Here is a 24,239-nt window from a genome sequence, read left to right on the forward strand (position 1 = left end):
GAGACAATATATAAATGAAGTAATAAGACAGCTCATACACACCGGAGTGTTAACATCATAAGACCAAGGGAGAGTAGTAGTGATTGGTGGAGACTTTAATTTCTGAGTCACCACAGCTCTTCCCTGTGAGGAAGGAACATCCAGGAACCTCAATAGGGGAAAATGGAGGGAGAAATGCCCTTGGCAGAGGAGAAAACAAGCAAAATGACATCTTCTATTTTTAGGACTGAGCATCCCTAAAGCTTATAATCTGGAACAGTGGTTCTAAACCCTAGCTGTATGGTAGGATCATCTGTAGCCTTTAAAAAATCCTGATGCCGGGATCCCTGGGTGGTGCAGCAGTTTAGCGCCTGCCTTTGGCCCAGGGCGCAATCCTGGAGACCCGGGATCAAATCCCACGTCGGGCTCCCTGCATGGAGCCTGCTCTCCCTCTGCCTGTGTCTCTGCCTCTCTCTCTCTCTCTCTCTCTCTCTGTGACTATCATTAAAAAAAAAAAAAAAAAAAATCCTGATGCCTAGGCCTTACCACAGACCCAGGAAATCAGATGTGCTGAAGGTGGGGATGGGAAGTACTTAGATACCTGTATTTTATAAATCCCCATATCATTTTAATGGGCAGCCAGAATTGAGACCAACCAACCTGCAGCAGTGCTTTCCAGTATTAATATGCATAGATCACATGGGGATCTTTCTAAAATGAAAATTCTGAGCCACTAGATCTGGAGTGGGCCCAAGACCCTGCATGTCTAATAAACTCCCAGGTGATGACAGTGCTGCTGATCTAGTCACCACCAACATGTGGTGTGCAAACCAGAAGTATCAGTGTTCTCCTGAGAGGAAAGCACATTCTTAGAGAATCAGAAGCCAGGTAATTGAGTTGCCCCTGGGAAGCACTGGGAGGGTATGCCTGTCTTCTGTGATTTAAGGAAATTCTTCAGATGATCCTGAGACCCACTAACATTTGAGTACCAGACTGTGTCTTGATGTTTAGACATCGTCAATTTGGCACCTAATTATGTGGCAGGTTGTGTTTTCTCTAATTGTTTCATGTAGACAGGTGTGTTAAAGCTTCTCGAGCACTTGCATTGAGCTGGAAGGCACAATGCTCTCTTCTTTTCACGGAGTTTCCATGCAGAGCAAATTCCCTTTCATTCCAGTTAGCAGAAGAGGAAGAGAACACAGCTCTAGGTGCACACTTCAGCTCCTGCCTCCAAAGCCTCTTGGTTCACTAAACTGGCGAAGCTCCTGTCGGTGACGCTCTATGGTTGCAGATATCACTTGTAAGGAGCTGATTTATTGAAACCCTGATAGGGCAGTTTAAACCCTGTGAAGAGATACTGGAACTCACCTCGAACTGCTGTCCTATCAAAAAATCACCCTCTGTACTACTTCTCTTTGTTGGCAAGCTTTAGTTAGTGGTTTTCTCTCCATTAGGCAGCTCAGGGGAGTGCTATTTAGAGAACTAATTGAATTCTTGCCAATTTGAGGCATGGTCCAAAGCTATTCCAAATCTTGGGATTTGCCATGTTTCTGTATTTACCAGTCTTCTAATAGGCATAGTTTTGATACCTCCTTCTGCTGAATATATGCCAGACATTATAACTGTATACATGAGTGCATATCATAAATATGGAAGTACGTGCTTCTTGGCATGGAGAAGCTACACCTCACTGCTCTGATGCAAAGGGGGAAAAAAGGAACTAAAAACTTCAAACTGAATATTCATATATTTAAAATCCTACAAAAGAATTAAGGTATTTTAATTTTAGAAATTCTGTTTATGCAATTAACAATGAAAAAGCCATCCATTTCTTCCTGTCTACTAACTCTACCCCTTCCACCATATCAAGTTTGAATACTCCCTCTTTCCAGTTGTTGAAAAAATTATACATAGAACATTAGCACTTCTGGCTACTTGAGGAATAACATTTTCCTGGCCCTTAGCAATTACTTATCCACAAGACCGGATGAGGTTAATTAGCAAAGTAGAAATTTGTGGGAGTGCATGTAATGATAGGTGATAATGTGTTGAAAGGCCAAAGAGGAAAAGTTGGCAAATACGTAGGTAAATAAATACATATCATGTGCAAAAAACCCACAAATTATAGAAAGAAAAGTTATTTTCTTTGACTTTTTTGTAAAACATTTATTTTCAATAAATGTCAAGCTGAAAAGTTGTATAATTTGGGGATACGCAGCATACATGTGGAGACCCAATTGCTATAGATACTCTACAGTGCGCTCCAGGGGAGCACAGTATATTTGCATACATTTTTGGACACAAGAGCATGTTTTATTCCCCAGTTATAGATGTCCTCTAGATTGCTTATGTGGGAATTTCTGGAACATTTATAATGTCATATTCTGTGTCTTACCTCTCGTACTTCCTACAATATGCTTGTTTCCCTCAAAATCCACTTGCTCCTCCTCATTGGTTCCTCAGCTTCTGTCCCTGTCCATATTTCAGCTTCTGGCCAACAGGCATGTCTGCTCTTTTGTTGTTCTTTTCATCTTTTTTCCATCCATCATCCATTTGAAAGCATTAATTATCTAAGATGAGTAGCATCGTGTCTCACAGAATTATACTTGGGCCATAAAATATTTCATAGCTGAAATCTTTGAACATCTGCCCGGGATACTTAACAGAAGTAAATATTCTATGTCGTTTCCCTCTTACAGTTTGTGGAGATGAATGCACGGGCCTCCTTCTTGATGACTTGGCTCGCCTGGAGCAGATGGCCATGAGTATCAACCTCACCGGCCCACTGCCCGCCCCATATAAAATGCTGTATGGTCTCGAAAATGTGACTCAAGAACTAAAGGTAGGTTGGAGCAGTAACAGCAAGAGCCAGGGAAAAGAGTACAGAAGCTTCCCAGGGGGCAGTGGCCAGAGTGAATAAATATGCTTCACATTGCCCCAAATCAAGGCAAGCAGCCAGTAGAGAAATTCAGAGACTTTCTGAACCAGTGTTTTTCAAATTTAATGTCATAATATACAGATTGCTATTAAGGGAAAGAGGCTTATATACCCTCAGTGCTTGGCCTAAATCAGCTTTATTATGTTACTAAAATATGTACACACATAAAATCAGGTATAGTTCCCTAATACTTATAGCTCTATAAGATCAAAACACTTTAATCCTTACAAAAGCCAAAAAAACTCAATAAAATTAAAATTAAAAACATTAATATAAAATAACAGATGATTTTTGCTGAAAGCAAATTGCTACTTGTGGCAAGAATCTGCTCCTGACTGCTTCCGCACAGGTTCATTCATCAGTCTGTTACATGTAACTCCTACCTTTCCACAATATGAACTATGGAGCCCCTTGCAAGGAGTCCAAAAATGACATTTGGCATCACTTGACAAGTTCACATGATTTATGTGCGCAATCTGCCACATGATCAGACATGCGTGCAGAGGTAGGTGCTGAGATCAGGTGGCCAGATCCATCTCTCCAGTGCCCAGCCTGAGTTCCAGAAATGCTTACATTAACATTTAAGCTTTGTGTCAAAATGAAAACACAAGATTAAAATTTTGTACTAGAGAGCTAGCAGACCTTTGAAGATAGTCCAACAAGAACGAATTTGAAAAACACTAGTCTAAGATATTGTTAAAACTTTCGGTAGTTGGTGGGAAAGGAGGAAATGTTAAGGAAATTGAGATCTCATCTGATAAAAAAAGATGGAAAGTGACTATCGGTATGCTATCAGTCAATGATCAGGGATTTTTTGAGAAATTCTAGGACGCTTCAATATTGCACTTGGTTCCCTGGGAGTTTCATGGCTCCTATACTGTGGTCACTACCCCTGGGAAGCTTATAGTCTATGTGGTTAAAGCAATAATTAAACAATCAAAATAATCACCATGTGCTTTATCAAAATCTGACTTACAATGTTGTATGATGATTGGAGAAACAGGTATTTGGAGTAACCAGGGAACACATTATTAATGAGAGTGTAATTTGTGTTGGAACTTAAAGGATAGATACAATTCTCATAGGCAGAGAAATGTTGGCAAGGAGTGGAGGAAAAAAATCTAAGATTTATTCAGTCGGCACTGGCAGACGCTCCTGTAGGGAGTATGTTCTGTAATCTGGGCCATGGCCTTGAAGGAAGGTATTATTATTCCTATTTTCCAGAAGAGGAAACCAGTCATGATGATGGCAAAAATAACAAACACTTACTGATGAGTATCTCTGTGCAAAGCAATTAACTGACTAACGTCTAACATGAATTATCTTACACAAATCTTACAGAAACTCCAAGAGGAGGGAAAGAAGTAGCATATCATCCATGTTTTGTTTTGTTTTGTTTTGTTTTCAGGTAGGGAAATGAAACACAGAAAAGTTAAACGTGAGACTCAAGATCACCTGGCTACTAGAGGGCAGAGCCAGGATTTGAATAGAGGCTCTGTGACTTTGGGACCAATGGGAAGGAAACTAGCTTTGTAAAGCTCAGAGAGACAAAGTAACTTGCCTGGAAGGGCCCAGGCTGCCAGCGATGAGGCCTCCCTGGCCCTGGCCTCATACCCTTGCCACTGAGTCTAAGAGAGCATGTGAGCAGAGGCGGAGCTGTGAATTCCAGGGCCCGTCACAGGTTCAAGGGCAGGCATGCTAGTGGAGGACAAGGCTAGAACCTCAAGTGTGGACGACAACCTGAAAAGCTAGCCAGAGGAATCTGTACCTTGTAGGCCTCATATTCAGAAACGTGAGTTGTAATAAGGACGATGCTAACCGGTTACTGTCCTTAGTCCCCACTCGTCCACGGTTTCAGTTACCCTGGGTCAGCCGTGGTTCACCAGCGGAGGACCCTCCTCCTCCTTATCATCAGGAGCTCAGTAGTAGCCGAGTGCTATGTCACAGGGCCTCGCACCGGAGGCGTTTTATCATCTCACTTCCTCACAAGACGGGTGAGTACCGTCCAGTGAGATATTTTGTGAGAGGGAGAGACTACATTCCCATAACTTTTATTGCAATGTAGTCTTTATAACTGTTCTGTTTTATTATTGTCATTAATCTCTTAATGTACCTAATTTATGAATTAAACTTTACAATAGGCTCATATATAGGGGAAAAAAACAGATATACAGGCTTTGATACTACCAGCAGTTTCAGGCATCTCGGGGGTATCCCCCGTGCACGTGGGAGGCCTACTATACATGGAAAGAATGAAGAGAAAGGAGATTAAACCGGAAAAGCAGATACTCCAGCAGGACAGCAGTGTTTAAAATTATACACAAACACTGGCCGAAGTAGTGAAAGGCCCTAGCGGAAGAGCATTTTAATCTCTGGCCAGCACCGAAGCCAAGAGATACAGTCCTCTGTCTCCTGAGGGCTGGCCGAGTGTTGGTCAGAACAACCTTGATTTTCCTTAAGTTCCAGTCTTTCTTGACTGTGTGTTAGTGTTGTTCTTCTACAATTTATTTAACACCTAGATATTTGGGGCCCCATTTTGACACTTAAAAATGGTAAGCAAGTTATTTTTACCTCCTTGTCCATTGTCACTGCTCTCTCTGGTTCCAGCTGGAGAGTCCTCAGAACAGCCTTTGGACATGTCTCCATAAAGAGGGTAATAGAAATGAGTTGGAATATTTGAGTCCGTGTGAGGTGTTCTGGGGCAGATGTAAGGAAGCAGGGACGTGGACTGGATTGGGTGCTACTAGGAAGTGGGGGTACTGGATTGTTCTAACAGAAATTATGTAGGAGAGGGGAGTAACAGAGAAGCTAAAGCTGTGATGACCCAGATTCAACAGCAGATGGACTTCCGGTAACTTTGTGGTCTCCACAGAGACCACATTTGGTCCAGATTTGGGTGCGTGTAGACCAGATTATGGAGCAGCCTCTTTTTTCATTCATCACTGTCAGAGGGCCACCCCGTGTAGTGTCAGTGTTCTGTGACATTGACTGTGTTCAACGGAGGGAAATTGCCTCCCTGTGAGCGCCGGGCCGGCTCCTCCAGCGTCGAGACAGGCCGGTTGGTTAGCGCCTGGCCAGGTCCCTCCGTCAGAGGCTCCCGCACTCACTCTCTCCCGGAGGCTGTATCTCTGTCGGTGGAGACGGGCCTTGAGCAGCCGGCTGGGTTCCTCTGGACTCTGCCTCCCTACTGGCCACGTGATCTTGTGCAGGCCTTGCCTTCCTTTGAGCCGAAGTCTCCTCAGACACAAAACAAAATAACATTTACCTCACAGCACAGTTGGGAGAGCTGAGTGCGAAACGCAGCAAGGCCAGCCCGGCCCAGAGCAGTGTCTCTGTAAGTGACCGCTGTCGGCCCGTGGGCCGGGGTGGCCCGCAGAGGCCTCGTCCCCGTGTGCCCAGCCGCCGCGGTCTCATGTTTCCCTTGAAGGGTGAGAAGGCGAAACACGCCGTAGGTCGAGGAAAGCCGCTGTGTTAGACGCGCAGGCCCGTGATGGCTGCAGAACCCTTGGCTCATCTGTGTCGGCCGCGTTCTCTTCCAGCACCTGCTCTCCCCGCAGCGGGCTCCTGAGCGGCTCATCCAGCTGGCGGAGGGCGACCTGGACACGCTCGTGGCGGAGATGAGTGAGCTTCTGACCAGGGTAGGTGGGGGTCGTGGGTCCTCTCCCCGCGACAGATCGGGCCCACTGAGGAAATTTCCTCAGATTCCTGAGGTGGCAACCGTGTTGCTTCTCGCGCCCCGCTTCACGCGTGGGCAGACGCCCTTGCCTTGCTCCCTCCCTGGACAAAGCCCGGGGCTCGCAGCGTCACAGGAGGCCTTGACACCGGTGCTGTCAGCGGGGTGGCTGGCCAGAGCCGGGTGACCGCTACGTTTTGAAAATGCTGTCCAGGCACGAGGTGAGTGTTCATGGGTCTCGAAGGCCCGAGCCCTGCCTTTGGCGGGGCCTGGTAAAGGAAAAGCAGCCACCGGACGCTGGCGACTCGGCCCGGTGTCTGTGTGGGGACAGGGACGCAGGCCGAGCGGTGCCCCTGGCCTGGGCAGCGCCAGGACCCGAGGCATTCAGGGCCCTTGCAAAAGTCAGAACGGAAGGTCCGTGGCCCATCTATTAGGCTTTGTCAGGGTGTTTTATTTATTTAATTATTATTTATTATTATTTTTTTTTTATTGGTGTTCAATTTGCCAACATCTAGCATAACCCCCGGTACTCATCCCGTCAAGTATCCCCCTCAGTGCCCGTCACCCAGTCACCCCCACCCTCTGCCCACCTCCCCTTCCACCCCCCTAGTTTGTTCCCCAGGGTTACGAGTCCCTTGTGCTGTCTCCCTTTCTGATATTTCCCACTCATTTTCTCTCCTTTCCCTTTATTCCTTTTCACTAATTTCTACATTCCCCAAATGAATGAGACCATATAATGTCTGTCGTCCTCCGACTGACTGACTTCACTCCGCATCACACCCTGCAGGCCCGTCGTCCTGTCAGGGGTTCAGGCTTTGCAAACGGCCGGAGGCTGAAGCTTCTTCCTGCGAGGAGGCCGCCGCCGAAAACAGCAGAGAGCCCGCCATCGTGTGGCCGCAGGCAGGCACGGCGGAGGCTCGGGGCCTAGGCGAGCCTTCCACCACCAACCAGTGGAGCTGGAAAGTTCCTACTAGGATCTGGCGCGGTTTTGCTTGCTTGTTTGCTTCAGAAGGGGCGCCTCAGGCCGTGAGGATAAGAAGAGCCACCGGCGGCCACACAATCCACTAGAGCCAGGCCGAGCCCTTCCACACTGCCCCGGGCATCCCGCCGGCCTCCCGGCCATGCTCAGCAGCGGCCCTGAGCTCACACACAGCGAGCGCGCTGGGCACTTTTTCAGAATCTTGCACCAGCGAGATACAGAATTCCTTGCCAGATCTAGTTAGACATCAACTAGAGGAAGTACATTACCTCATGTTAATTTAATAGTTGGTCATTTTGTATGTGTTACGTAAATACAGCTAAATATGACATTTTAGGGGCACCTGGGTGGTTCAGCTGGTTAAGCATCTCCCTTTGGTTCAGGTCATGTTCTCAGGGTCCTGGGATCGAGCCCCACTCCCAGGGCGCTGCTCGGCAGGGCGTCTGCTTCTCCCTCTGTCTCTGCTGCTCCACCCACTCATTATCTCTCTCTCTCACACACACACACACTCATTCTCAAATAAACTCTTAAAAAAAATTTTAGACTTACCATAGCAAAGTGAACTTACCAAGCACTTACGAATGTTCCCCCGCACTGAGTGTTTGCAGATGAAAGATATAAATGAAGCCCAGTCTTTGCCTTCAAGGAACTTCAGTCTAGTTTCTCTCTGTGTGTGTGTGTGTGTGTGTGTGTGTGTGTGTACATATGTTTAGACATGTGGAGGGAGATATGGGACGACTGCGTGCACACATATAGTAAAGCATGAAGAAAAATAAAGGAACAAGAAACATACCTGAGAAACACAAGTGGAATAATCTCTACAAGGGTAAGTAGAGAAGATTCCATGGAACAGGGACATTTCATTTACTCATTCATTTTATTGATACTCATTGAGCATCTACCGTGTTCTAGGTACTTTGGCAGAATGACAGACACGGGGAACAGAGGAATAAGCAAAAGTGACACAAGCTTTGCTCTCATTGATCTGATTACAGCCTAATGAGCCACACCTAGAAACACAAAAAATGTTTTATGAGGACACTCCGACCTTTATGATGTCTTAGCCTACATCTTTTCCTCTCTTCAGCAGGCTCTCCCGTACTGAATACATCTTTAAAAATAGACTTAATATGTTAGAGAAGTTTAAGGCTAAAAGCAAAGGTTGGACTGTACAGACGGTTCCCATATACCCCCAACCCTATAATACATAGCTTCCCCATTATTAACACCCCCCACCCCCAGAGTGGAACAGTTGTTACCGTGAGTGAGGCCGCATTGACTATCATTCAGAGCTCGCCATGTACTTTGTGGTTCACTCATGGTGTCGTACATTCTGTGTGTTTTCAGAAATGTTCAGTGACTCATCTTCCTCATGACCATATCAGAGAGTAGTTTCACTGTCGTAAAAACCCTCTGTGCTCCACCACTCAATCCCTCTCCCCTCTCATCTCCTCTCGTATTCCTGGCAAACAGATCCTTGTACTGTCTCTATAGCTTTGCCTTTTCCAGAGTATCATATAGTTGGAATCACACAGTAGGTAGCCTTTTCGCATGGGCTTCTTGCATTCTGTAATACACATTTGAGCTTCCCCATGTCTTTTCATGGCTTGATTGCTCGTTTCTTTTTTAGCACTGACTAATATTTTCCAGTGTCTGGTTGTACCAGTTTATTCATCCATTCACCTACTAAAGGACATTCTGGTTGCTTCCAAGTTTGGGCAGCATGAAGAAAGCTACTGTAAACATTTGAGTATGTAAGTTTTCAGTTCATTTTTGTAAATACCAAGGAGCTCAACTGGTGGATCATATGGGGAAAGTATGTTTGGTTTTGTGATGAATCACCAAACCGTCTTCCAAAGTAGTGGTACCATTTTGCATCTCATCAGCAATGCATAAGAGTTCCAGTTGTCCAGCTCCTCACTAGCATTTGGTGTTGTCAAGGTTTTGAATTCTGGCCCCCCTCATATGTGTGGAGTTATATTTCCTTGTTTTAACTTATAGTTCCCTAATGATACGTGATGCTGAGCGTCTTCTTGTGCTTATTTGCCACCTGTACGTGTATCGTCTTCGGTGGGCTGTCTGTTCAGGTCTTGCTGTGGACAAAGTGTTTGTCTCCTCCAAAATTCCTATGTTGAAATTCTAACCACCAGGGTGGTGATAATAGGAGGTGAGTACTTTGAGCGGTAATTAGGTCATGAGTGTGGAGCCCTCGGGAATGGAATTAGTGCTGCTTTAAAAGGAACCCCTATAGAAGAGAGATTCTTTTCCCCCTTCGTTGCCTTATGAGGACACAGTGGAAAATGGTACTAGGCAATGAGTCCTCACCAGGCACCTAATCTGCTGGGGACCTGATCTTGCACGTCCCAGTCTCCAGAACTATGAGAAATAAACTTTAGTTGCTATAAGCTACCTAATATGTAGTATTTGGTTATGGTAGCCTGGATGGCCTAGAACAAGTCTTTTCATTTTTTTTTTTGCGTTGTTACTCTTCTTATTATTGAGCTTTAAGAGGTCTTTGTATGTTTTGGATCATAGCTCTCTATCAGATAGTCTTTTGCAAATATTTTTCCCCAATCTGTAGCTTGCTTTCTCTTTCCCTTGCCAGTGTCTTTCACAATGCAGAAGTTTTTTATTTTAATGAAGTCCAGCTTATCAATTATTTCTTTCATGGATTATGCCTTTGGTGTTGTATCTAAAAGTGGTCCCCATATTCAAGGTCATCTAGATTTTCTCCTATGTTTTTTTTTTTTTAATTTTATCAATGAGTTTATTTTTTTTAATTTATTTTTTATTGGTGTTCAATTTACTAACATACAGAATAACCCCCAGTGCCCGTCACCCATTCACTCCCACCCCCCGCCCTCCTCCCCTTCTACCACCCCTAGTTCGTTTCCCAGAGTTAGCAGTCTTTACGTTCTGTCTCCCTTTCTGATATTTCCCACACATTTCTTCTCCCTTCCCTTATATTCCCTTTCACTATTATTTATATTCCCCAAATGAATGAGAACATAAAATGTTTGTCCTTCTCCGACTGACTTACTTCACTCAGCATAATACCCTCCAGTTCCATCCACGTTGAAGCAAATGGTGGGTATTTGTCATTTCTAATAGCTGAGTAATATTCCATTGTATACATAAACCACATCTTCTTTATCCATTCATCTTTCGTTGGACACCGAGGCTCCTTCCACAGTTTGGCTATCGTGGCCATTGCTGCTATAAACATCGGGGTGCAGGTGTCCCGGCGTTTCATTGCATTTGTATCTTTGGGGTAAATCCCCAACAGTGCAATTGCTGGGTCGTAGGGCAGGTCTATTTTTAACTCTTTGAGGAACCTCCACACAGTTTTCCAGAGTGGCTGCACCAGTTCACATTCCCACCAACAGTGTATGAGGGTTCCCTTTTCTCCGCATCCTCTCCAACATTTGTTGTTTCCTGCCTTGTTAATTTTCCCCATTCTCACTGGTGTGAGGTGGTATCTCATTGTGGCTTTGATTTGTATTTCCCTGATGGCAAGTGATGCAGAGCATTTTCTCATATGCATGTTGGCCATGTCTATGTCTTCCTCTGTGAGATTTCTGTTCATGTCTTTTGCCCATTTCATGATTGGATTGTTTGTTTCTTTGGTGTTGAGTTTAATAAGTTCTTTATAGATCTTGGAAACTAGCCCTTTATCTGATATGTCATTTGCAAATATCTTCTCCCATTCTGTAGGTTGTCTTTGAGTTTTGTTGACTGTATCCTTTGCTGTGCAAAAGCTTCTTATCCTATGTTATTTTCTAGGTGTTTTATAGTTTTGTATTTTATATGTAGGTCTATTATCCAATCTCAGTTCATTCCAATACTCTTTTTAAATAAACTTGTTATTTTAGAATAGTTTTAGATTTATAGAAAAGTTAAAAGATGATAGAGATTTCCTCTATACTCCATATCTAGTTTCCCCTACTGTTAATTTCTTGGTATGGTATTTCTGTCACAGCTAATGAACCAGCATTGATTCATCATTATTAATCAAAAACTGTACTTTATTCAGATTTCTTCAGTTTTCACGTAAGGTCTTTATATTATTCCAGAATCCAATCCAGGATACTGAGTTACACTTAGTCATCATGTCTTCTTAGGCTAGGGACTGAGGTTTAGACTTTCCTTATTTTTGATGATGTTGATAGTTGTGACAAGCTCGTATATTTTGTGGAATATCCCTCAGTTGGGGTTTGTCTCATGTTTTTGTGATCAATATGAAGTTATGGGGTTTTGTGGGAAATACCAAAGAGATAAAGTACCATTTTTATTACCTCAAATTAAGAACCCATGCAATCGATACATCATATTATTTTGATAACCTGGCTAAGGTAATGTTTGCCAGATTCTTCACTGTAAAGTTACTCCTTTTCCAAGACCATTTTTATCTGGGCATTCTAAAGATCTTATAACACAAAAAGCTTAGAGAGTAAGGCTGCTGAAAGCAAAGATATCCTCATTGAAGTGAGGATGAGGAGGAAATGGAAATCCTCATATATAAATGAATCTTGTCTCTAGCACATTTATAATTAGAAACATAACTGCCATGGAGACCTTCAATGCTTAAGTCAACATGATCAGTTCTTCCTCTGTGGCCAAGCTGTATGATAATCAAAAGATGAATTGATATATAGAGAAGAGCCATCACCAGAAGGCTAGATGGCTGAAATATCCTATAACATCAGTCTGAGACCACCAGCACCTTTATCTGAGGACCGCGAAAGATCCGGTATCAATCCACCAGAGACTGAGAAGTCCGGTAGCCATGACTTCCACGGCTGCATTACAGGGACAGTGCCTTAAACTAGGAGCCCACATAAGCCCACATGCCTTAAACTTGGGGCCAAGTCTCACTCCCAAAGGCTGTGATGTAATTGGCCTGAGGTGCAGTGAGCCCGCTGGCATTGTCAAGAGCTCTTTGGATGATTCGGATGTCAGCCATGGTTGAAACTATTGAGAGTTGTAGTTGCCTGATAGTTCCAGCTCCCTTTTTACTGGAAAGTTCTTCCTCTGGTATAGCCAATCTTTTTGATCCTCTTTTTTTTTTTTTTTTTTTTTTTTTCCTGGTTTGTTAGATGACCAGTTGTTCTCTAACACCTTCTGTAGATTTTTTAAAGCATTTGGTGAGCCCCATCCTACAGTGCTGAGGTAGGTGTTGCCCTTTTTCTTTCAGGTGCTTATATATTTTATGCTCATTTTTTCCTGGAGCAATCTAGTTCTCTAATAACCCTTGTAAAGAGAATCCAATTCCTCCCCAAACTAACACTTAACGTGTATTTTATGCAACTTAGTGTGCAAATATTACATAGGCAAAATATTACATAATCATATATCTCTCTCAATGTATTTTGATTTATTGCTGTTTGATCTCCCTCTTGGAATATAAGTGCCTTGAACATAGGAATCATATTTAGAATGTCTGAACTGTCCTACAGTATGTGTGAAGACTGAGATGCTTTTAGATGACAACTCCATTTACTCAATAGCTGCTCTCTTCTTAGCTCCCTCTTCTGTTTCTGTTTCACAGCCAAAGTTTTTGAAAGCCTGGGAGACAGGTCTGTATTCACTTCTCACTCCACTGCAATTTAGATTTCCTCTCCCAGCTTGCTACTAAAGCTATTTCTAGAAGATAACCAATGACAAGTTGGTCATTAAATCCAAAGAAAAGTTTAATTTACTTGAAACCCCAGCAGCAATTGCCATTTTTGAGCCTCCCTTCCTTCTTGATATATTCTCCTCTATTTTTCTCTTAATTCTCTGTCCTTTGATTCTCAGCCTCTTACTCTGCCCATCCCTTAAAAGTTGGTTTCCTTGGGGTACAGTCATCAATCTACATCTCTTCTCACTTGTGAGTTCTTTTTTGGGCTTTAATTGCCATGCATATATTGATGATTCAAAAATCTTATATTTTTAAGACAGACTTTATCCTCCTGCTTCAGTCCTAGAAACCTAACTACTACCAATTAGACATCTCAAACGAAACTCATCGTCTTCCTCTTAAAACCCATACTTTTGGGATCCCTGGGTGGCGCAGCAGTTTAGCGCCTGCCTCTGGCCCAGGGCGTGATCCTGGAGACCCGGGATCGAATCCCACGTCAGGCTCCCGGTGCATGGAGCCTGCTTCTCCCTCTGCCTATGTCTCTGCCTCTCTCTCTCTCTGTGTGACTATCATAAATAAAAAAAATAAAAATAAAAACATACTTTTTCCTATTTAGAGGATCTCAGGGATTTGTCCTCCAATATTTAGCCAATCTTCTTCCCCAGAATGAATGAGTTACCCTTTACCTTCTTTTTCAACCCAATCCAATTCCGTTTCTTTCTATGACCTCTCTTCCTAAACCATATCCAACTCCAGCCAATTATTAAGCATATGACAGAGTGAACTCTCCAAATCACAGACCTGATCATGCCACTCTCCTTCAAATTCTACAACAGCTCTCCATTTTACTCAATATGGCATATGATGCTCTCCCACTGTGGTCAGATTCTTGCTTAGCTATGCAGTCTCATCTTTCCCTCAACTCATCGTGGTCTGGTTATCTGGACCTTGATGCATTGAATAGATAAGCCAGAAAGCTAGAAATTTTCCTTGGTCCATTTTCTTCCTCATTGTACTCCCACTTATTCAACCCATCAGCAGATGCTTCTTGTCTAGATCTCCTCTCCACTCCTCAGCTCTCATTCAATCTTCGTAATCGTTAGTTTGAGATTACCACATTGGCTTTCTAGCTACTCCCCCTGCTTTTACTCTTATTTTCCTTCCACTCTGTCCTCTACAGTGTAGCCAGAATGCACTTTAGCTATTGCAAATTTGACAATGTCCCCCGAGTGCTTAAGCTCTTCCTCCCAACTTCTCATCGCTCTTGGTTTAAAGGTTCACATCCTCTTGTTGGCCGCATCTCCTGCCATCACAGCTTCTGGCCATACTGCCTTTCAGTTACCTCACCCCACCACAGAGCTTGCCCACGTATTTCCATTAGCCTTTGAAGTAAATCACCTTTTCCTATATTTGGTTAACATCTATTAATCCCAGTTCACCTTTCAAACCCCAGCTCATGGAACCCTGCCTTATGAGAGATATTTTAGATGTGATGAGACTCCTCCTATAGCTATTTTATACCACTGTGTTTATTCTTCAGTTTGTAATTATAAATTTATTTTCATGATCATTCAACAAATACCTCTCTACTCTAACAGACTATAGGCTCCAAAAGGACAGGGGGTATGTCCTTAATTTTTTTTTCTCATCATAGTATCACCAATATCATGCACACAATACTTCAGTAATATTTGTTTAATCAACTATGAATAATTTAAATAATAGCATTTGAATAACTAGATGACAGGTGTAAAAACTCAAAATAAGGATTGATATTTAATGTCTCTAAAATACACTAAAATCAGGGATATATTTATAATTATATTCAGTTGGATGTTTTACTTCCTTTGATAAGCATCTCTTAAATGTTTATCTGTAAGGTGAGAAAGCTGTATAATAAGCTGAACTACATAAAATATCAAACATAGCTTTATTTGCATTGTCTTTTATTGCCTATTTAAAAATCAAACTTAAATAAAACTTGTTTCTGGGGCACCTGGGTGGCTCAGTTAGTTAAGTGTCTGCCTTCATTCGGCTCAAGTCATGATCCCAGGGTCTTGGGATTGAGCCCTGTTGGGCTCCCTGCTCAATGGAGCATCTGCTTCTCCCTCTCTCTCTGCCCCTCCCCCATTCTCTCTCTCTCTCTCTCTCTCTCTCTCTCTCTCTCTCTCTCAATCAAATAAGGTCTTAAAAATAAATAAACAAAAATTGTTTCTAAAATTATGAAACTAGTTTCTAAATGATTTCCATGCCAACAATATTATGTCTACCCTATTTATAATTTGAAAAGGTTTAAGTTGCCAATATTTTTTATTTCTGCTATTATATTTTAAAAGAGAGAGAGAACGCATAACACATCATACTTGTTTTGTTTGGAATTCTTAAAACTGACCCCTGAAATATTTAGGGAGAAATTGCATAGAACTCACCTATCACCAGAGGGCCACTTGGCTTCTCCCTCTCTCTTTCCTTGTGTGTTGTCTAATGGTTTGTCGGAGGAGTATTTCACTGATACTTATACAAAATTGGTAGCTTTTGAAGATGACCCTTGAGAAAATCATGTAAATGATTCCACCTAAAATTTAATTTTAGAAAAAAAACACGTAAGTCTGCAGATGCAAAAGTGGATGGCATCTAAGCAATGTTGTCTATTCACTAGTTAGATTTGCCCCATTAGATTCTAGTTTTAACATAAAGAAGGCACAAAATGAAAGACACTAGTAATATCCCACCAAGAAAATTATGTGCAGATTTCAAGAGGCACAGTGAGAACTGCTTGAGCTAAAGCAAGAAAGTAACAGCTACATTGTTCAGAGGTAAATTAATGCATGCCTAATGTTAATGCATGCTGCCTAATATAAATACTCTAAAAAAAAAAGAAAAGAAGAAAAATAGAGGGAAAAAAATACCACATTCTGTGGACTTGAATGTAAAAAAAAGGTAATAAAAGTAGGAGAGAAACACAAGGTACTGCTTAAGGCATCATTTAGAAAGGCAAGCTGGAAAGATTGTGGAACTGAGGTTAGAGGATGTAAAAATAAGAAAATCAAAGACAGAATGAAAGGAAGATTGTACGACATAGTAGGATAAATGAGAAGACATTTGTCAAAGACCCAAAGGACAAGATAACAGTGAATAAGAAGGAAGATGACTAAGGGATGGAATGGTAATTTAATAAAATGCAAGAAGACCCAAACTGAATCAGACAGCTCGCTCCTATCACGGAGTATTTAGCGTCCATCTGTGACATTATGGATAGCCTGTCCGGGTGAAACGGAGTGTCATGAATTTCGCTTCTACCATGAGACCACTATCTGTCACCCCTCCCCATAGCTCATAGAGCATTTGTCATAGGCTTCCCTCATGAGTCTCTCTCATGGGTGGTTTTGACAAGGGTGACTCTTCAACTTAATTATTGTGCAATAAGACATGACTTCTAAAAATATGCTCCTATGATGTTCTGATATGGATTCTTAAATATGTTAATTTACTGAAACCTAAAGTTTATACACTTAAAGTACTCCCTGAGCTCAAGCAGTGTCCCTCCTCCCACCCAGAATGCTCAGCTTTTCCATGTATTTTCCTAGTCTTCCCGGATGTTAGCTAAATTAGTGCTTGATATGGACAAAATATAAAGCTGTGAGACAGAAAATTTGTGTTTTTCCCCCAGTACCCTGTGTGTGTAAGTTCAGATAAATCACTTAACCTCCCCCACACCTTCATTTTCATCAGTGTCAGAATAGGGACTATGCCCTCTGTGCATCTTTATGGCAGGAAGAGTAAATGCGACACAGGTGTATTAGAAGCCCTTCTCAGCGCACATATTAACCCAGGGTAGAGCTGAGCCTGACTCTCTAGCCCATCTTTTAGAGCACCAATACCACAAGTCCGTGCCTTCCTTGCCAGGAACCTCACATTTCCTCCTCTTCTGGAAATGGTCCAGAGGAGCAGCTCTTCTCGTCTCCATGGGGGAAGGCTGGTGTCTTCCTCAGTAAGCACTGTGCTGGCCCCAAAGCCAACTGCCTCCTCCCAGCCCCAGCCCTCCTGCGCCAGCATGCCACTTGGTGTGTAATGGTAGGTGGGTTTTTTTGTATATTTTTTTATTGGAGTTTGATTTGCCAACATACAGCATATCACCCAGTACTCATCCCATCAAGTGCCCCCCTCAGTGCCCATCACCCAGTCACCCCATCCCCCTACCCACCTCCCCTTCCACAGCCCTTGTTCATTTCCCAGAGTTAGGAGTCTGTCATGTTCAGTCATCTTCACTGATATTTTCGCTCATTTTCTTTCCTTTCCTCTTTATTCACTTTCACTATTTTTTATATTCCCCAAATGAATGAGACCATATAATGTTTGTCCTTCTCCAACTGACTTATTCCACTCAGCATAATACCCTCCAGTTCCATCCACGTCGAAGCAAATGGGTATTTGTCCTTTCTAATGGCTGAGTAATATCCCACTGTATATATAGACCACATCTTCTCTATCCATCATCTGTCAGTGGACACCGAGGCTCCTTCCACAGATTGGCTATTGTGGACATTGCTGCTAAGCATCGGGGTGCAGGTGTCCCAGCATTTCACTGCATCTGTATCTTTGGGGTAAATCCCCAGCAGTGCAATTGCGTAGGGCAGATCTATTTTTAACTCTTTGAGGAATCTCCACACAGTTTTCCAGAGTGGCTGCACCAGTTCACATTCCCACCCACAGTGCAGAGGGTTCCCCTTTCTCCACATCCTCTCCAACATGTGTTATTTCCTATCTTGTTAATGTTCCCCATTCTCACTGGTGTGAGATGGGATCTCATTGTGGTCTTGATTTGTATTTCCCTGATGGCCAGTGATGTGGAGCATTTTCTCATATGCTTGTTGGCCACGTCTGTGTCTTCCTCTGTGAGATTTTTACTCATGACTTTTGCCCATTTCATGATTGGATTGTTTGTTTCTTTGCTGTTAAGTTTAATAAGTTATTTATAGATCTTGGCTACTAGCCCTTCATCTGATAGGTCATTTGCAAATGCCTTCTCCCATTCTGAAGGTTGTCTTTTAGTCTTGTTGAATGTTTCTTTTGCTGTGCAGAACCTTTTTATCTTGATTATGTCCCAATAGTTTGTTTTTGCTTTTGTTTCCCTTGCCTTCGTGGATGTATCTTGCAAGACGTTGCTGTGGCCAAGTTTAAGAAGGGTGTTGCCCGTGTTCTTCTCTAGGATTTTGATGAATTCTTGTCTCACATTTAGATCTTTCATCCATTTTGAGTTTATCTTTGTGTCTGGTGTCAGAGAATGGTCTAGTTTCATTCTTCTGCACGTGGCTGTCCAATTTTCCCAGCACCATTTATTGAAGAGACTGTCTTTTTTCCATTGGATAGTCTTTCCTGCTTTGTCAAAGGTTAGTTGACCATACAGTTGAGAGCCCATTTCTGGGTTCTCTATTCTGTTCCATTGATCTATGTGTTTGTTTTTGTGCCAGTACCACACTGTCTTGATGAGCACAGCTCTGTAGTACAGCTTGAAATCCGGCATTGTGATGCCCCCAGCTATGGTTTTCTTTTTCAATATTCCCCTGGCTATTCGGGGTCTTTTCTGATTCCACACAAATCTTAAGATGATTTGTTCCAACTCTCTGAAGAAAGTCCATGGTATTTTGATAGGGATTGCACTGAACATGTCAATGGCCCTGGGTAGCATTGACATTTTCACAGTATTAATTCTTCCAATCCATGAGCATGGAATATTTTTCCATCTCTTTGTCTTCCTCAATCTCTTTCAGAAGTGTTCTGTAGTTTTTAGGGTATAGATCCTTTACCTCTGGCTTATTCCTAGGTATCTTATGCCTTTGGGTGCAATTGTAAATGGGATTGACTCCTTAATTTCTCTTTCTTCAGTCTCATTGTTAGTGTAGAGAAATGCCACTGATTTCTGGGTGTTGATTTTGCATCCTGCCACACTGCCGTATGCTGTATGAGTTCTAGCAATCTTGGGGTGAAGTCTTTTGGGTTTTCTATGTACAGTGTCATGTCATCTGCAAAGAGGGAGAGTTTGACTTCTTTTTTGCCAATTTGAATGCCTTTTATTTCTTTCTGTCGTCTGATTGCTGAGGCTAGGACTTCTAGTACTATGTTGAATAGCAGTAGTGAGAGTGGACATCCCTGTCATGTTCCTGATCTTAGGGGAAAGGCTCCCAGTGTTTCCCCATTGAGAATGATATTTGCTGTGGGCTTTTCGTAGATGGCTTTTAAGATGCTGAGGGATGTTCCCTCTATCCCTACACTCTGAAGAGTTTTGATCAAGAATGGATACTGTATTTTGTGAAATGCTTTCTCTGCATCTATTGAGAGGATCATATGGTTCTTGTTTTTTCTCTTGATATGATCTATCATGTTGATTGTTTTAAAAGTGTTGAACCAGCCTTGCATCCTGGGGATAAATCCCACTTGGTCATGGTGAATGATCTTTTTAATGTACTGTTGGATCCTGTTGACTAGTATCTTGGTGAGAATTTTTGCATCTGTGTTCATCAGGGATATTGGTCTATAATTCTCCTTTTTGGTGTGGTCTTTGTCTCATTTTAGGAATTAAAGTGATGCTGGCCTCATAGAACGAGTTTGGAAGCATTCCATCCCTTTCTATCTTTTGGAACAGCTTTAGTAGAATAGGTATTGTTTCTTCTTTAAACGTGTGATATAATTTCCCTGGGAAGCCATCTGGCCCTGGACTTTTGTGTCTTGGGAGGTTTTTGATGACTACTTCAATTTCCTCCCTGGTTATCGGCCTGTTCAGGTTTTCTATTTCTTCCTGCTCCAGTTTTGGTAGTTTGTGGTTTTCCAGAAATGCATCAATTTCTTCTAGATTGCCTAATTTATTGGTGTATAGCTGCTTATAATATGTTTTTAAAATTGTGTTTGTATTTTCTTGGTATTAGTTGTGATCTGTCCTTTTTCATTCATGATTTTATTGGAGTCTTTTCTCTTTTGTTTTTAATAAGGCTCGCTAATGGTTTATCTATCTTATTAATTCTTTCAAAGAACTAACTCCTGGTTTTGTTGATCTCTTCTACAGTTCTAGTCTCTATTTCATTGAGTTCTGCTCGAATCTTTATTAACTCTCTTCTTCTGCGTGGTATAGGTTTTATTTGCTGTTCTTTCTCCAGTTCCTTTAGGTGCAAGGTTAACTTGTGTATTTGAGCTTTTTCCATTTTTTTTGAGGGATGCTTGTATTGCGATGTATTTCCCTCTTAGGACTGCTTTTGCTGTATCCCAAAGATTTTGAATGGTTTTATCTCCATTCTCATTAGCTTCCATGAATCTTCATAATTCTTCTCTAATTTCCTGGTTGAGGAAATTAGCAGGATGCTCTTTTACCTCCACATGTTTGAGTTTCTTCCAAATTTCTTCTTATGATTGAGTTTAAGTTTCAAAGCATTATGGTCTGAAAATATGCAGGGGACAATCCCAATCTTTTGGTATCAGTTGAGACTTCATTTGTGACCCAGTATGTGGTCTATTCTGGAGAAAGTTCCATATGCACTTGAGAATAATGTATATTCAGTTGCATTTCGATGTAAAGTTCTGTAAATATCTCTGAAATCCATCTGGTCCAGTGTATCATTTAAAGTTCTTGTCTCTTTGGAGATGTTGTGCTTAGAAAATCTGTCATTTGCAGAAAATGTTGTGTTGAAGTCTCCCAGTATTAGTGTATTATTATCCAAGTATCTTTTTACTTTGGTTATTAATTGATTGATATACTTGGCAGCTCCCACATTCGGGGCATAAATATTCATGATTGTTAGGTCCTCTTATTGGACAGACCCTTTAAGTATGATATAGTGTCCCTCTTCATCTCTTACTACAGTCTTTGGGATAAACTTTAATTTATCTGATATGAGGATTGCCACCCCTGCTTTCTTTTGAGGACCATTTGAAGGATAAATCGTTCTCCAACCTTTCATTTTCAGGCTGTAGGTGTCCTTAGGTCTCAAATGAGTCTCTTGTAGACAGCAAATAGATGGGTCTTGCTTTTTCATCCAGTCTGACACCCTGCGCCTTTTGATGGGATCATTAAGCCCATTCACGTTCAGAGTAAGTATTGAAAGATATGAGTTTAGTGTCATCGTAATACCTATTCAGTCCCTGTCTTTGTGAATTGTTTCTTTGGGCTTCCTCTTTCTTTTACAGGGTCCCCCTTAATATTTCTTGCAGAGCTGGTTTGGTGGTCACATATTCTTTCAGTTTCTGCCTATCCTGGAAACTCTTTATCTCTTCTTCTATTCTGAATGAGAGCCTTGCTGGATAGAGTATTCTTGGCTGCAGGTTCTTCTCATTTAGGACCCTGAATATATCCTGCTGCCCTTTCTGGCCTGCCAGGTCTCTGTGGACGGGTCTGCTGTTAATCTGATATTTCTCCCCATATAAGTTATGGATCTCTTTTCTCTTGTTGCTTTAGGGATTTTCTCTTTATCTTCGGAATTTGCAAGTTTCACTATTAAATGTTGAGGTGTTGAACGGTTTTTATTGATTTTAGGGGGAGGGGAATCTCTCTATATCCTGGATCTGAATGCCTGTTTGCCTCCCCAAATTAGGGAAGTTCTCAGTTATGATTTGTTCAAATATACTTTCTGGTCCTCTGTCCCTCTCGGCGCCCTCTGAAACCCCAGTTAAACATAGATTTTTCCTCCTGAGGAAATCTATTTCCCTTAACCTTTCCTCAAGGTCTTTTCATTGTTTCTCTCTTTTTTCCTCAGCTTCCTTCCTTGCCATCAACTTGTCATCTATGTCACTCACATTTTCTTCCACCTCATTAACCCTCGTCGTTAGGACCTCCAGTTTGGATTGCATCTCATTTAATTGATTTTTAATTTCAGCCTTATTAGATCTAGATTCTGCAGTAACAAAGTCTCTAGAGTCCTTTATGCTCTTTTCCAGAGCCACCAGTAGCTTTATAGTTGTGCTTCTAAATTGGCTTTCAGACATTGAATTGTAATCCAAATTCTGTAACTCTGTGGCAGAGAGTACTGTTTCGGATTCTTTCCTTTGTGGTGAGTTCTTCTTTCTAGTCATTTTGCTCAGTGCAGAATGGCTAAAAATGAGTTGTACTTGTTAGAAGCGCAGACTCCTCTCTGTAGCATTCCAGTTGTTCTCTCTTTAAATCTCAGGTCAAATTCGTAGGTTTTCAGGATGATTTGAAAGTTATCTAGGTAAGTTGGTGGGGACAGGTGACTTGGGGACCCTACTCCTCCACCATCTTGCCCCGCCCCCCTAATGGCAGGTTTCTACGACCATGAGGCCAGTGACAAGAATGCAGCATGGTTGGGATGGTGGTGGTTGGGACAGCAGGGTCCTCTGCCTGGCTCCCCTCCTAAGCATCAGAGGCAGCTCTTGAGCACGGGCTTCCAGTTAGCCTCTGAAAAATGCCCAAGAACTGCCCAGCCATCCACATTCACTGGCAAGCAAAGCACCTGGCACGAGACCAGCTTGAATGGTGCTGGGAAGGCATACAGAAAGATCCTTTTTGGTTCTTCCAATGGGCTTTGGAACTTCAAAGGGATTTGTAGTTGGTTTATTATTATGTTAGCTAATCACTCAATGTCTCCCATGCTTGGCACCCTGAGGAGTAAAAACAGAAATGAAATGAGTTAGAGCCTCAGCCCCACGGACAGAGATTAGATATGCAAAAACCTCACAAAGTAACTACCCAACATAGTCACAAATGGCGGTAATAACAACAGTTGGTTTTGAAAATCCCAGAAAGGGTCCCGTCCAGATGCCAACACAACACGTGTGCAGGTCACCCTGAAATACCCTCCAGCATCAGGACCTCAAGATTGACATGGACCCTGCAGGTCCGGGAAAGCTCCATAAGACAAGGTTGAATCAGGAAAGGGGAAACAGGTCCTTGCTGTAGGGGATCAAAAGTTAATTTATTTAGCAAAGTCTTCAGTGTCCACCTTGCTGTAAAACAGTGTGTAAGTGTTGACAAACCTCATGGTGGTTGTGGTGGCAAAGCCTAAAGCCATCGCAGCACAGCGGCTGATACACCCGGCAATAGAATCCTGCCAGGGCACCAAGGTTAGCCCCCAACCCGGCACCATGGTTAGAGCCCCCCCACAGCACCAAGGTTAGCCCCCCACCCAGCACCACAGTTAGAGCTCCCCCCATGGCACCAAGGTTAGCAACCCCCTACACACACACCACAGTTAGCCCCCACACACAGCACCAAGGTTAGCAACACCTCCCATGGCACCACTGTTAGCAACACCACCACCCCACCCCACCCCCGGCACCACGGTTAGCACCCCCCCATGGCACCAAGGTTAGAGCCCCTCCCCCCAGGCACCATGGTTAGGCCCCCCATTCACATCCCACAGCGCCCGGCTGGGCTGCACACACCAAGCAGGTCAGCATGGGGCACAAGTGCAGGTACGCATGCACCTGGACGGGGCGGCGATGCTGCATCGGGTCCACCCAGTGTGTATAATATTATACAACCAAAAGTCAGATTGTTCAGATTATTTCTTCTATGAAACACGAATAACGTTTCCTAGCTTTCACATCTTTTTAGCCTATTGAATCCAAACATTTAGTGTTTCACATCTAACCCAACACTGATTTCAGAAGGAATCTTTGCGAGGTGCCTGGGTGGCTCAGTTAAAGGTCCAGGTCTTGGTTTCAGCTCAGATCATGATCTCATGGGTCGTGAGATCGAGGCCCTTGGAGGGCCCCCCTGAGAGCCTCTCCCTCTGCCCGCTCCGCACCCCATGGGCTGTCTGTCTCTTGTACTTTCTCTTTCTAAAATAGATCAAAAAATGGGGAAAAAAAAAACTCTGTTACCTGGAATCCACCGTCTCTGTTCTATGGCAACACAGAATAATGGCTTTGTGGAATTGGAAAAACAATTGGAGCAACCGTAAACAGAAATCCCAAATTATTGATAGTTACTATTGCTGATTGAAATATGTATAAAATGGGTAAGAAAGCCCATTCTTTCAAGCTAAATACCTGGGAGGTGGGGGAGGGGCAGGGGGAGGGGAACATCTTAAAATGAAAATCCTAT

The 24,239-nt window shown here is 42.7% G+C and overlaps 1 protein-coding gene and 1 long non-coding RNA gene across 5 annotated transcripts in view; one reads left to right on the top strand and one right to left on the bottom strand.

The window, feature by feature from the left end:
- The window catches only part of LAMA2 (laminin subunit alpha 2), a 583,647-nt gene that overhangs the window by 427,613 nt on the left and 131,795 nt on the right, over window positions 1–24,239 (top strand). For all 3 annotated transcript variants that reach the window (XM_072833687.1, XM_072833697.1, XM_072833705.1), the window contains 2 exons: window positions 2,679–2,821; window positions 6,457–6,555. In XM_072833687.1, the coding sequence (XP_072689788.1) occupies window positions 2,679–2,821; window positions 6,457–6,555 (242 nt within the window). The remainder of the gene's footprint in view (window positions 1–2,678; window positions 2,822–6,456; window positions 6,556–24,239) is intronic.
- The window catches only part of LOC140637311 (uncharacterized), a 36,943-nt gene that overhangs the window by 5,785 nt on the left and 6,919 nt on the right, over window positions 1–24,239 (bottom strand). The window contains exons 3-4 of one of the 2 annotated variants that reach the window (XR_012034494.1): window positions 15,619–15,764; window positions 2,375–2,549 (exon numbers count right to left, since the gene is read on the bottom strand). This is a non-coding gene — a long non-coding RNA (uncharacterized lncRNA). The remainder of the gene's footprint in view (window positions 1–2,374; window positions 2,550–15,618; window positions 15,765–24,239) is intronic. The other variant, XR_012034493.1, reaches the window with a different exon arrangement.

This window comes from Canis lupus, chromosome 1 (assembly GCF_048164855.1).
Source record: "Canis lupus baileyi chromosome 1, mCanLup2.hap1, whole genome shotgun sequence".
NCBI lineage: Eukaryota > Metazoa > Chordata > Mammalia > Carnivora > Canidae > Canis > Canis lupus.